We start from the raw sequence: 13607 nt of genomic DNA, 5'->3' as shown, positions 1-13607 counted from the left end.
ATGGGGGGAGGGGGGCTGGTCCAGGCAGGAGGCCAGAGGGATGGGCTGAGTGAAGGAGGTGGTTGGGAGGATGGTCCCCAGCCTGCTCAGGGGGTCGTCTGGGGGTCTTGGGTGCTTCCTCCGTGCTCCATCCTCTGCTCTGCCCCTCGGCAGCACCCCCAGCCCCACAACCAGGGGAACCATCCCATTTCCTCTTTGCTGGAAGGAGAAGAAGCTCTCAGCAAGGCTCCGTCCATCCAACCCTACCCAGGTGCAACCTCCAGCCTGTTTAGGGGATCTGGGCATCACTGGTGGGACGTGGTTGCTCACTGGTTGCTCTAAGAAGGGTTTGCAGGTCACTTCTTCCCCCCAAGATGTGGTTTGAGAAGCTTTTAAAAACCCATCTCAGCACTCATTCCTCTGCCTCTCTCCTTTCTCCCCCCCTCCAAGCTCCTACAAGATGACTTCCAGTTCATCCTTTGCGAGGGCTGCCAGAAGGAATCGCCCAACCTCAAGCTCCTCACCTGCCTCCATACCTTGTGCCTCGGTTGCCTGAGGAAGAACAAGTCTGAGGGGCAGTGTCCCATCTGCCGGACGGCCATCCCGCAGGCCAGTGGCATCCCTGACATGGACAACCTGCTCTTCACCAGCCTGCAGGCCAGGCTCGAGACCTACAAGAAGATCATTGACGGAGTTGACTTGTTCTGCAGCAACTGCAAGAAAACCGGCGAGTTCTGGTGCCCCCAGTGCGAGGAGTTCCTCTGCACCACGTGCTTCGAGGCCCACCAGCACTACCTGAAGAGGGAGACCCACAAAGCCATGAGGGTGATGGACATCAGAGCAGGGTCTGCTAAGGACTTCCTCAAGGGCACCAGGAAGACCAGTAACTTGTCCTGCCCCAACCCGACCCACAAGAGCCAGGCTGTAAGGTAAGTCTAAGGAGGGCTGTCCTCATCTGGGTGGTTTCTTGTCACAAATCTCTTTGGGCTAGTCCATGAGTGGACTGAGCCATGTGTCCCTGTCCTTCTGCTGCCCTGATTGCCACCTTGTCACGGAGAAGATGGGTGGGAAGTAGTGACCGGTGGACTCTAGGGCACGGAGGGAATCCATGATGGGACTGAGCAGGGTGTCCCTGTCCCCCTGCTGCCCTGATTGCCACCTCGTCATGGAGAAGATGGGTGGGAAGCAGTGACCAGTGGAGCTCTAGGGCACGGAGGGAATCCATGATGGGACTGAGCAGGGTGTCCCTGTCCCCCTGCTGCCCTGATTGCCACCTCGTCATGGAGAAGATGGGTGGGAAGCAGCGACCAGTGGAGCTCTAGGGCACGGAGGGAAGGTTTGGTTCAAGCTGATGATGGGGATGAGGAAGAGGAGTGTGTGGGATGTTCCTTGCTAGGGTGAGAAGGGTGGGGTTGGTGGAGCTCAACAAGAAGGCGGCCTGTTGCCTCAGCTGCTGTGATGGAGAGCAGAGAAGGGTGTGTTTTGCTGATGCTGCTGGACCAGCTTGGAGAGGATTTGGGTGCTGTCAGGGTTTAGCCCCAGCCAGCAACTAATTACCACGAGGCTGCTAATTAAAGAATACATAAAGCGAGTGACACACGGGGGGATTGCTCAGCACCTTGGAACATGGTGCTCGGCCCGTTCCTGAGCATCCATTTCTGCTTCAACTCCCCCCGTTATATTCTGAGCATGAGGTCATATGACATGGAACATCCCTTTGGGTCACTTGTCCTGGCTGTGGTCCGGACCAGCTTGGAGAGGATTTGGGTGCTGTCAGGGTTTAGCCCCAGCCAGCAACTAATTACCACGAGGCTGCTAATTAAAGAATACATAAAGCGAGTGACACACGGGGGGATTGCTCAGCACCTTGGAACATGGTGCTCGGCCCGTTCCTGAGCATCCATTTCTGCTTCAACTCCCCCCGTTATATTCTGAGCATGAGGTCATATGACATGGAACATCCCTTTGGGTCACTTGTCCTGGCTGTGGTCCCCTCCCAGCTTCTTGTGAAAATTAACTCTATCCCAGCCAAGACCAGGACGACCACCCCAGTAAGTGCTGGTGGAAGGGCAGAGAAGCTCATTTCTCTCCTCCTCTTGTGGGGCGTGAAAGGGTTATCAGACATTGGAAGAGGCTGCCCAGGGAGGTGGTGGAGTCACCACCCCTGGGGGTATTTAAGATGGGTAGATGTGATGCTGAAGGACACGGGGGGGGTTTAGCAATGCCTTTTGTCAGTGGTGGGTTGGTGGTTGGACTCGATGATCTGAAAGGTCCCTTCCAACCCAGGCGATTCTCTGAACGTCTACCACAGGCACGGCAGTGACGTTAGGCACCCCAGCAGAGGAGATAAAAACGAGCAGAAACCCTGTGGAGATAGCAAACCAACGTATTTTTGGTTTTGCGATGGAGAGAGTACAAAACCGAACGCCTGGCCCAAACCTGGTGGCAGCTTCAATTCGATGAACGACTGGAGCAATTTGCAGTTGGATAAATGAATGAGTTGCAAAGTTTGCGGCCTAAATTACCACACTCAGCCTTGCAGCGTCTACTGGCAGGGCCAAGGGGGTTTATTTGGAGACCAGGCCGGAGCAGGGTGCGATATGGGGCTGGTGGGTCCCCAGGAGGAGGGAGGGGGGGCAAAGCTGGGTGGAACACGCACCTTCATGCCAAAAATCTGCAGCCGGTGAGGTGAAGAAAAGCCCTTTCCTGCCCCGTGCCTCAGTTTCCCCACTGGGGAAGGGGAAGAGGCTTTTCTCCCTGCTGGTTTTGAAGGATGCTCCCGTTTTCCTTCCAGCATCTACTGCAGGACGTGCAAGAGGGCCCTGTGCTGCTCCTGCGCGCTGCTGGACGGCCATCAGGCCACCTTCTGCGACATCCTCAGCGAGACCCACCGGCGGCAGGAGGAGCTGGGCACCATGCGGCGGCGGCTGCAGCAGAAGAGAAGGGGCCTGGAGGCCACCTACGCGGGGCTGCAGGCGGAGGCCGCGCGGCTGGAGCGGGGCCGGCAGGAGATGCGGGAGCTGATCCGTCAGCGCGTGGAGCAGCTGGTGGGGCTGGTGCGTCGGGAGGAAGAGGAGCTGCTGGGGCTGGTGGAAGCCGGGCAGGAGCAGGGCCGGCGGGAGCTGGCGAGGGAGCTGGAGCGGGTGGAGGGGGTGCTGCGGCGGATGGAGGCGGGCGAGCGGCTGGTGGAGAAGATGAAGCTCTACGCCACCGAGCAGGAGGTGATGGACATGCAGCCCTTCATCAAGGACTCGCTGGAGGAGCTGCAGCGGCTGCAGCCGCCGGTGGTCGGGGACCAAACACAGCCCAGGGTCTTCGTTGAGTGTCAAGCCAGGCTGCAGGCGCTGGAGGAGCGCGTCATGGGGCATCCAGGTGAGGAGGCACTTGGCCAGGAGGGCTGGGGAGGGGGGGACCGAAAGCAGAGTTGAAGGTTATAATCCCTGGTTAGACCATATTCTCCATGGGTTTCAAGTCTCCTTCCACCTGGTGACTTGGTGGACCTGTCCCTCCAGCCTTTGCTCGTGTGGTGGGCGCACTCCAGCCTCCCTCAGGGAAGGGGATGCAGTTGTGGTATCCATCACTTCCAAAGCAACGCTTGTCTCTTGCTCTTGTGGGGTATGGTGGTCCCACAGATGCAGTGGTACTGGGAGGGAACATGGTTGGAGCTTTGCTGTGGGTTGAAGGACAAAGGAAGTGAGTGGCACCTGGAGACGAGGCATACGGAGCATGGGCTCACACAGGCTGGCATTGGCAAGGAGGAAGCAAGTTGAAGGGTTGGATCAACTCCACGTCCTTTCTCAAAAATTATTGTGCTGGTGACGCGTTCAGGTCATAATCATCTTAGAAGATGGCCTTAGTGTCCTGCCACCCGCTCTCCACTTCTGCTCCTCAGATCTCCAGCCAGTTAGTCTTTCCTCAACCCTTGTCCAAAACCACCCTGGGGCAATTCCCCTTTTGGGTTGTTGATTCCTGCCTTGGGATGGCATGTCCAACCGAGAAGGCAAAATGTTCCCTGGGAGCACTCCCCAACGGGAATGGCAAGAGGTCCATGACCACTGGTGGTTTGGGAATGGTGAAGGCCTTGGCACCTGTGATGTGTGCAAGGACTTTGCAGGGTCTTCTCCTCCATTCCCCTGCTGCTGTCTTCAGACCTGGGCTATGACCAGTGTCCTTGGCCCTCCGTGGGCTTCTACCACTGAGCTCCCCAGGGCAAGCTCATGGGCGATGGACAGTCCATAGAAGAGCCCAGGGGTGATGTCCTGGATGGAGCTTGGGGTTTCTGGGGGACAAGCTGCCTCCCATCCTACTCCTTGCATCTCCATCCCATGGTAGGTATCATCCCTCTGTCTCCCCTCTCCACCCCACCAAGGTGGGCTGGGAGGGACCCTCTGATCACAGAATGATATGGGGTTGGAAGGGACCTCTGGAGATCATCTCCTCCAACCCCCTGCCAGAGCAGGTCCACCCAGAACAGGTTGCACAGGAACATGCCCAGGAGGGTTCTGAAAGTCTCTGGAGATGGAGACTTCACCACCTCTCTGGGCAGCCTGTTCCTGGCTTCTCCCACTTCACCACCTCTCTGGGCAGCCTGTTCCCAGCTTCTCCTTTCCTGCTCCCTTCAGCCTCCCTCCCCACCACAGGTACCTCTGATCCTCAGCATGACTCCTCATCCGACGATGATTCCACCATGATCCTCGAACTTGAGCCTCCCAGGGAGCATTGCCAACCACGTGGAGGTCTCCCAGTGGGGCTGTCTGCCCACCACGAGCCCTGTGCCCCCATGCCAGACTCCTCCAGCAGCCAAGAACACCTGTGTCCAGACCAGGGAGGAGATAAATCCCCCACCCAACCCATACCTCCAGCCCTTCTGATGCAGAGGGATGAAGAAGCAGAGAAAGACTCGGGGTCAGCCCGTGGGGACGCTGTGCCTCTTCCCAGGAGCATCCAGGACTCTCTGGCCTCCCTGCAGGAAGATTTCAGTGGCTGGGCCAGGTCCAACATGCAGCAAGCAGACGAGCTCCTGAAGATCGGTGATCGCCTCCTGCAAGCTCAGCTCAGGGCGAACAGATACCTGATGTCTGCCACCCAGGAGATCCGGGCCGTGTCCCGTTCCATGGCCACCATCACCTCTGCTGTGGGACCCTTGCTGCAGCCCCTGGCCAGCCCACGGGAGCCCCACACCTCAGACGTGGACTGGCCATCGCTGCCCTCTGACCTGCTGGAGTTATTCCCCCCCAGCACCTCGCAGGAGCATGGACCACTGGTCCCAGTGACTACCGTGGTCCTTTCCCCTGGTGGACCCTCTCCTGCTGCCCCCTCTGCCAGCCCAGCGCGCTCAGAGCCCCACAGCCCAGCTTCCAAGGGGGAAGGCCCCAAATCCAAGGGCAAAGATGGTGGGAAGCCCAGCACCAGACTTCGGAAGCGGAGGAAGAAGTGAGGCTCTGCAAACCAGAACCTTTGCCCTGGACGGCGGCTGCTTGGAAAACCCTTTCAAGGTCCCTATGGAGACCAGGTTCTCCATCCCACCTTGCTGTGCCAATAAATCCTCCTGGGATGAACGATGCCTTGGTCTCTTGCTGGTTTTGGGAAGGTGGCATCTCCCCTGCTGATGAGCCCTCACATGCTGCATGGCAATAACTCACTGGGGAACGGCATGATCCTACTAATTCTCTTTTTTTCTTTCCTTCCCGGCGCATGCGACCTCCCAGCTTGTGGGTCAGGGATGGGTGGGAGGGCAGCAGACCTGGGTGGGAGAGCTGGAGGCAAGGCTTCAGCAGGAGGATGGGTGCAATGGGTGGGTGGCTGGGCAGAGCGGGCACCTCTCCAGCCCAGCCCGCGATCTTGCTGCTGGTTTTCAGCCTCAGTAGCACCTCCAAAGAGGTGACCCTCCAAGGAGGTGGCCCCAGAGCCACCTGCACCTTCTGCTCTCTTCTTTCTTGCTGCTATCACAGAATCTTCTAGGTTGGAAGGGACCTTAAAGATCATCTTGTCCAACCGTCAACCTAATGTTGACAAAAATAAACACCCACACAACAAACAAAAAGCAACACCATCACTAAACTCTGTCTCCCAGCACTACATCAACCCGTCTTTTGAACACCTCCAGGGATGGTGCCTCAACCACCTCCCTGGGCAGCCCATTCCAACATCTGATAACCCTTATGGTGAAAAAATTTTTCCTAATATCCAGCCTGAACCTCCCCTGATGTAACTTGAGGCCATTTCCTCTTGTCCTGTTGCCTGTGACTTGGGAGAAGAGACCGACCCCCACCTCTCTACGACCACCTCTCAGATGTCCCCAGTGTTGCTTGCCCTCTTCTCAGCTGGCTGTGGTTTTCTGCTTTCAGAAGCGTCCCCCAGCTCCAGCCGTGGAAAACTCCCACCAGGTGAGACTCGGGTTTGCTTTGCTCTGGGGTTTTTGCCTCTTGGGGTTACCCGGCAGGAATTTGGGGCTACCCCCAACCCTTCCAAGGTTGCTTGAGCTTTGGCATTTGCTTGCTGCTTCCCAAGTTCTCTTTGGAAAGAGGAGAATCAGCCCAGCTGGTTTTGGGACAGGGCAGAGCCAGGGCAGATGATGGTGTCCCTTGAAGGCACCTCGGGGTGGGACATGCCACTGCAGTCACTGTAAAGAGCTCTCCTTGCCACAGTGGTGGGCAAGTCCTCGCCTGCCTGCACCCTGCCCACATCCAGGGCTGGCCAGGGAGAGATGCTGGAACTGGTTTGTGATGAATTTGGGCAACCCCCCCCAAAACAAGGGCCCACAAGAAGGGCAGAGCCCCACCCAAACAGAAGTGGCCTTCAACAATGTTGGTGTGTGTGGGTCCACCTCTTGGCTTGCACCATGTTGGCTTGGGCTACTGAGACTGGCAGGGGCTGTGGTGTAGGTGGGCTCAGGGAGATGTTTCAAAGCCTTTCCTAGAGGCTGAACATCTCAACTTGCTTTTTGGGGGCAGCAGAAGCTGCGCTGCCTTGTCTGGGGCGAGCTTTGGGGTGGTGTGAGCAGGGGAAGGGTGTGCAAGAGGCAGAGGAATTAGGGTTTTCCTGATGACAACAGAGGTATCTACATCTCCTGGGGCTACTTAGGCTGTTGCTGCCACCTCCAGGGTGGAGCCCAGATGACCTGGTGCTGGGAGCCACTGCAGCAGGCCAGCAGTGACTCAGAAGGCATCATCAGTAGCTTGAAGATGCTTCACAGAAAACTTCCATTTGAAGTGGCCTCTCTCCCCTGGGAGAGGCTTGGGCCACCAGGGTGAGCAGGTATCTCCCCGTACTCCACCCAGCAGATACCTTCATTAAATCTGCCCCGAGCAGAAGTCGCCCTCCTCTGTCCTAGGGGACAGACCTTCCTGTCTGTTGTTCTGGGGCGTGGAAACTAGGAAAAAAAAAATAAATAAATAAGAATCATCTTAAGCATCTCTGCCTTCAGCTCTGCTGCTGCCCAGAGGCTCTCCTGGGACAGGCTGGAGCAGCTTCCTGGCCCAGCCCAGAGCATCCCTGCAGCAGGATGAGAGTCACTTGTCCACCTCCAGCACCAATGATGCTGGCAGCTGCCCAGAAGAAACATCTCAGCACTGAGTCTCCAGGCTTAGATGTGCTGCTCTGTGCGTACGGCCAAGGAACGGGGCTCTTAATGACTGGATAATGTGTCTTGTCTCTTCCTCAGGTGACCCCTGATGCTCAATGATCCTACTAATTCTCTTTTTTTCTTTCCTTCCCGGCGCATGCGACCTCCCAGCTTGTGGGTCAGGGATGGGTGGGAGGGCAGCAGACCTGGGTGGGAGAGCTGGAGGCAAGGCTTCAGCAGGAGGATGGGTGCAATGGGTGGGTGGCTGGGCAGAGCGGGCACCTCTCCAGCCCAGCCCGCGATCTTGCTGCTGGTTTTCAGCCTCAGTAGCACCTCCAAAGAGGTGACCCTCCAAGGAGGTGGCCCCAGAGCCACCTGCACCTTCTGCTCTCTTCTTTCTTGCTGCTATCACAGAATCTTCTAGGTTGGAAGGGACCTTAAAGATCATCTTGTCCAACCGTCAACCTAATGTTGACAAAAATAAACACCCACACAACAAACAAAAAGCAACACCATCACTAAACTCTGTCTCCCAGCACTACATCAACCCGTCTTTTGAACACCTCCAGGGATGGTGCCTCAACCACCTCCCTGGGCAGCCCATTCCAACATCTGATAACCCTTATGGTGAAAAAATTTTTCCTAATATCCAGCCTGAACCTCCCCTGATGTAACTTGAGGCCATTTCCTCTTGTCCTGTTGCCTGTGACTTGGGAGAAGAGACCGACCCCCACCTCTCTACGACCACCTCTCAGATGTCCCCAGTGTTGCTTGCCCTCTTCTCAGCTGGCTGTGGTTTTCTGCTTTCAGAAGCGTCCCCCAGCTCCAGCCGTGGAAAACTCCCACCAGGTGAGACTCGGGTTTGCTTTGCTCTGGGGTTTTTGCCTCTTGGGGTTACCCGGCAGGAATTTGGGGCTACCCCCAACCCTTCCAAGGTTGCTTGAGCTTTGGCATTTGCTTGCTGCTTCCCAAGTTCTCTTTGGAAAGAGGAGAATCAGCCCAGCTGGTTTTGGGACAGGGCAGAGCCAGGGCAGATGATGGTGTCCCTTGAAGGCACCTCGGGGTGGGACATGCCACTGCAGTCACTGTAAAGAGCTCTCCTTGCCACAGTGGTGGGCAAGTCCTCGCCTGCCTGCACCCTGCCCACATCCAGGGCTGGCCAGGGAGAGATGCTGGAACTGGTTTGTGATGAATTTGGGCAACCCCCCCCAAAACAAGGGCCCACAAGAAGGGCAGAGCCCCACCCAAACAGAAGTGGCCTTCAACAATGTTGGTGTGTGTGGGTCCACCTCTTGGCTTGCACCATGTTGGCTTGGGCTACTGAGACTGGCAGGGGCTGTGGTGTAGGTGGGCTCAGGGAGATGTTTCAAAGCCTTTCCTAGAGGCTGAACATCTCAACTTGCTTTTTGGGGGCAGCAGAAGCTGCGCTGCCTTGTCTGGGGCGAGCTTTGGGGTGGTGTGAGCAGGGGAAGGGTGTGCAAGAGGCAGAGGAATTAGGGTTTTCCTGATGACAACAGAGGTATCTACATCTCCTGGGGCTACTTAGGCTGTTGCTGCCACCTCCAGGGTGGAGCCCAGATGACCTGGTGCTGGGAGCCACTGCAGCAGGCCAGCAGTGACTCAGAAGGCATCATCAGTAGCTTGAAGATGCTTCACAGAAAACTTCCATTTGAAGTGGCCTCTCTCCCCTGGGAGAGGCTTGGGCCATCAGGGTGAGCAGGTATCTCCCTGTACTCCACCCAGCAGATACCTTCATTAAATCTGCCCCGAGCAGAAGTCGCCCTCCTCTATCCTAGGGGACAGACCTTCCTGTCTGTTGTTCTGGGGCGTGGAAACTAGGAAAAAAAAAATAAATAAATAAGAATCATCTTAAGCATCTCTGCCTTCAGCTCTGCTGCTGCCCAGAGGCTCTCCTGGGACAGGCTGGAGCAGCTTCCTGGCCCAGCCCAGAGCATCCCTGCAGCAGGATGAGAGTCACTTGTCCACCTCCAGCACCAATGATGCTGGCAGCTGCCCAGAAGAAACATCTCAGCACTGAGTCTCCAGGCTTAGATGTGCTGCTCTGTGCGTACGGCCAAGGAACGGGGCTCTTAATGCAGCACCAGTGCTGCTGGCAGCTGCCCAGAAGAAACATCTCAGCACTGAGTCTCCGGCCTTAGATGTGCTTCTCTGTGCGTGTGGCCAAGGAACGGGGCTCTTAACGACTGGATAATGTGTCTTGTCTCTTCCTCAGGTGACCCCTGATGCTCAAGTCTACCACACGAGCCTAAATTACAACCCACTTCTTACTGGCAGTGCTGTCGTTGTCTGCACCAGCCCTGCTGTGGTTCCTCTACCCAAGGAGCAGAGGAACCTTTGAGTGCCACCACCACCGAGCGAGCCCTTCTGCTGCCACAGAGCCTTTAACCATGAGCGTCCCTTCCCCAGGAGGGACAATGGGAGTCAAACCCATGTGGGTGCCCTTCTGTTCCACCCTGTCCTCTGAGGAGAAGCTGCTCTTCTCCCTGTGCCTCATGGATGGTAGGTTTTGGGTGAGGGCCTCCTCTGATGCAGGGCACCCTGAGATGGCCACGCTTCCACTAGATGGCACAGCTGGTGCTGGTATCAAAGTCTACCACACGAGCCTAAATTACAACCCGTTTCTTACTGGCAACGCTGTCGTTGTCTGCACCAGCCCTGCCGTGGTTCCTCTACCCAAGGAGCAGAGGAACCTTTGAGTGCCACCACCACCGAGCGAGCCCTTCTGCTGCCACAGAGCCTTTAACCATGAGCGTCCCTTCCCCAGGAGGGACAATGGGAGTCAAACCCATGTGGGTGCCCTTCTGTTCCACCCTGTCCTCTGAGGAGAAGCTGCTCTTCTCCCTGTGCCTCATGGATGGTAGGTTTTGGGTGAGGGCCTCCTCTGATGCAGGGCACCCTGAGATGGCCACGCTTCCACTAGATGGCACAGCTGGTGCTGGTATCACCCCAGTGCTCCTGGGGCTCGGTGCAGTTCTGGTGAGTTACCCAGGACTTCATGCCTTTTGGGGTTTCCTTGGGTGGAAGCAGTGAACCACAAGCTGGCTTCCCTTTCACGAGTGCCTGGTGACCTCTCCTTCCAGCTGACAGGAGCGCCGGGAGGATCTCCACCATATTTCAACTGGGTGAGGTCTTGTTGGGGTTTCCTTGGGTGGAAGCAGTGAACCACAAGCTGGCTTCCCTTTCACGAGTGCCTGGTGACCTCTCCTTCCAGCTGACAGGAGCGCCGGGAGGATCTCCACCATATTTCAACTGGGTGAGGTCTTCCACTTCCAAGCTGGTGTCAACACAGAGAACCAGGCACCTCTGAGGCTCTTTGTGGACAACTGTGTGGCCACCCCAACCCCAGACAGGAGCTCCTCTCCCCAGTGTTGCTTTCATTGACTCCAGAGGGTAGGAGCTGGCTGTGCTCTTATTTAGAGATGCCTTTCTGCAGGTTATGGAGAGGTGGTGTCCCTGTGACAGTGGGATCCTTCTGGCCTTTCCTTTTGTGCTGAGGTGCCTGGTGGGTGGGCAACTCGATGATGCCACTTTGACTTCTATATCCCCTCCAAGACCCAGGCAAGATGTACTTCAGTTTGGAGTAGATGTGTTCAGGTTTGCAGGAGGCTCCAGCAATCTGGTGAATCACAGAATGGTTTGGGTGGGAAGGGACCTTAAAGGTCACCCAGTCCCACCCCCTGCCCTGGGCAGGGACACCTCCCACCACACCAGGTTGCTCCAAGCCCCCTCCAACCTGGCCTTGAACCCCTCCAGGGATGGGGCAGCCACAGCTTCTCTGGGCAACCTGGGCCAGGGTCTCACCACCCTCACAGCAAAAAAGTTCTTCCCCAGATCTCATCTCAATCTCCCTTCTTCCAGTCTAAAACCATTCCCCCACATCCTATGGCTCCCCTCCCTGATCCAGAGTCCCTCCCCATCTCTCCTGGAACCCCCTTGAGGGACTGGAAGGGGCTCGAAGGTCTCCCCAGAGCCTTCTCTTCTCCAGGCTGAACCCCCCCAACTCTAAGTCCTCCTTAAAGCAAGCAAACTCCCTTGTCTCAGCGGAGCTACAGCCTCACTCCATTAAGAAAGTTAATGTAATTTGTCTAGAATTACATTCCCAAGGCAACTGCCTCATAGCAACGCAGGATTGACGTCACCCTGGGCCTGGATCATGGCCCTCTGAGCCAAGGATCTTCCTTGGAGACCAGTTCTGATACCGGTCAAGACAAGCCCTTCTGATGGGCTTCAGTAGCTGAACCCTTAAGTGGCTTGAAGGAAGCAGGGTGGGGTTGAGTTGTTCTGGGGAGACCAGAGACCCACCAGTTCTCCCACCAGAGACCAGTTTCACGGTGCACGGGAAAGCTGTGAAGATAAATGACAATCTAACCCCTCTGCAGCTTTCTCCCACCCACCTGCCACCTGAAGGTCTCCCTGTCTGACCAAGCTCCTGACCCTCTGAACAAGGCTTGTTCCTTCAACAAAGCCAGCAACTTGGAACAGCAGCTTGCCCAAAGGTGAAGAGCTTGGGCTTCTCATCTGGTGTGTCACCTCCAAGGAAGGTGGGGTTGGCCAGCTGGGTGGGAAGGTTTGGCCTCTCCTAGGAGACCACAAAGTGTGTGAAAGATTCCTACTGCAAGGGTGGGCTGCTCACCAGGCTCTCTTCTAGATGGGTTCCTGTGGAAGGCACCTGGGATGTCCACTCCTGTTGTGTGACAAGGAGCTGTGGCTTGGCCAGGCCCTCCAGGAGGCTCCACGCTCCGTCCCAGTGGGAAGGAGGATGTGTCTGGAGAGAACTGCCCTCCCAGCTTGGTGGGTCTCAGTGTGCCTCTTGGGCTTTGTCACCACCGCGGCAACTTGCACAGAGCTGGGTGGCTGGAGCTGCCTCACCACCTGTGTGCTCCTCAGGAGTCACCCAAGGCTTGGGAGTGCTCAAAGGGCCTCCCTTCTAGATGTTGGTGAGACAAGCAGATGTGGTTGTCCTCATCCACAACTGGTAGGATCACCCCCTTAGGAGGGTGTCTTCGTGAGGGTGGGCAAACCCAGGGAAGGGGATGGTTTATGTGGCAGGTCCTGGCTCTGGCCATAACCACCTCCCTCTTCACTTGAGGGGTCCCCTTCTCTGGAGATCTTCAAGCCCCACCTGGATGCTCCTGAGTGATGTGCTCTGGGCAACCCTGCTTTAGATGATCTCTAGAAGGTCCCTTCCAACTCCAACAATTCCGTGATTCCACCTTCTGAGCTGCAGACCATTTGTGGATGGTATTGGGGCTGGCCATAGTTGCTGGTTTGGTCCTCCTTGACCCTTGCTGTTCTAGGAGTTCTGGCTGGTTGCTGGAAACCCAGCAACCCCCCATTTAAATCACTGGGTTTGACTTTTATCCTTTTTTTTTTTTTTTTTCCCCTCCAAATTTAAAGACTGAGGAAGCCTCAAAGGATTTTGCCTTTCTGTGGAGCTACTTGGGTCAGCTCCACACTGGAAACTCCTTACTCAATCAGCCAAGGGGGACCTAAGGGTTTATGGGACCACTCGGACCACTTTCCTCCTGCCTGGAGCTGTTTCGGGGTGAGGAAGGGAGTTTCTGGGTGTTTCTGAGCTTTGCTGGGTGAGGAAGGGAGCACAACTCGAGGGTCGGTGGGTCGGGCTCTTCCTGGGACAGACGGAGGCAGGAATTCCAGTCCCTGCCTCAAGGACTGTTTACACATAGTTGTATGTAACGAGCCTTGGATGAAACGTATAAACAGTCCTTGGGGCAGGGACTGGAATTTCTGCCCCAACTTCCCCCCTTCCCCCCCCAAAACGGGGCTTTCTGACATGCCTGAGTCACACTTGCTTTTTTTTTTTTTTTTTCTCCTTTTCTCTCCCGTTGCAGTGAAACTTGGGCTCTTCAGCCATCATGGCAAGATGTTCCTGCCCCAAACCCCAAGACCTGTTGCTCCCCACCAGCTGAACATCTTGGGATGTGGCGTTTGTCCTCATAACCCATTCAGGTGGCTGGATTCAGGGGGAAAAAGCGTGACCTGTGAGGAGCTGGGGCTTCCTCGCTGCGTGGCCACCTCTTGA

The 13607-nt window shown here is 56.4% G+C and overlaps 2 protein-coding genes across 2 annotated transcripts in view; both read left to right on the top strand.

Annotated features, from left to right (window-relative positions):
• The window catches only part of LOC106896579 (protein PML-like), a 6117-nt gene extending 598 nt beyond the window's left edge, over positions 1-5519 (top strand). Inside the window, exons 2-4 of the mRNA XM_014956672.1 lie at positions 389-908; positions 2774-3351; positions 4602-5519. Coding sequence (XP_014812158.1) covers positions 389-908; positions 2774-3351; positions 4602-5416 — 1913 coding nt within the window. The 3' untranslated portion in view covers positions 5417-5519. The remainder of the gene's footprint in view (positions 1-388; positions 909-2773; positions 3352-4601) is intronic.
• A 1575-nt stretch (positions 5520-7094) lies between these two features.
• LOC106896578 (zona pellucida sperm-binding protein 3-like) lies at positions 7095-13607 on the top strand. The gene is given in 12 exon segments (XM_014956671.1): positions 7095-7228; positions 8299-8392; positions 9777-9886; positions 10243-10421; positions 10776-10930; positions 10932-10954; positions 11060-11187; positions 11955-12060; positions 12282-12355; positions 12792-12841; positions 12843-12912; positions 13417-13607. Coding segments are annotated over 12 exon segments (1314 nt in total).

The sequence above is a fragment of the Calidris pugnax genome, unplaced genomic scaffold, assembly GCF_001431845.1.
Source record: "Calidris pugnax isolate Ruff unplaced genomic scaffold, ASM143184v1 scaffold265, whole genome shotgun sequence".
In the NCBI taxonomy this organism is placed as follows: Eukaryota; Metazoa; Chordata; class Aves; order Charadriiformes; family Scolopacidae; genus Calidris; species Calidris pugnax.
This window is presented reverse-complemented; position numbering and strand designations above follow the sequence as displayed.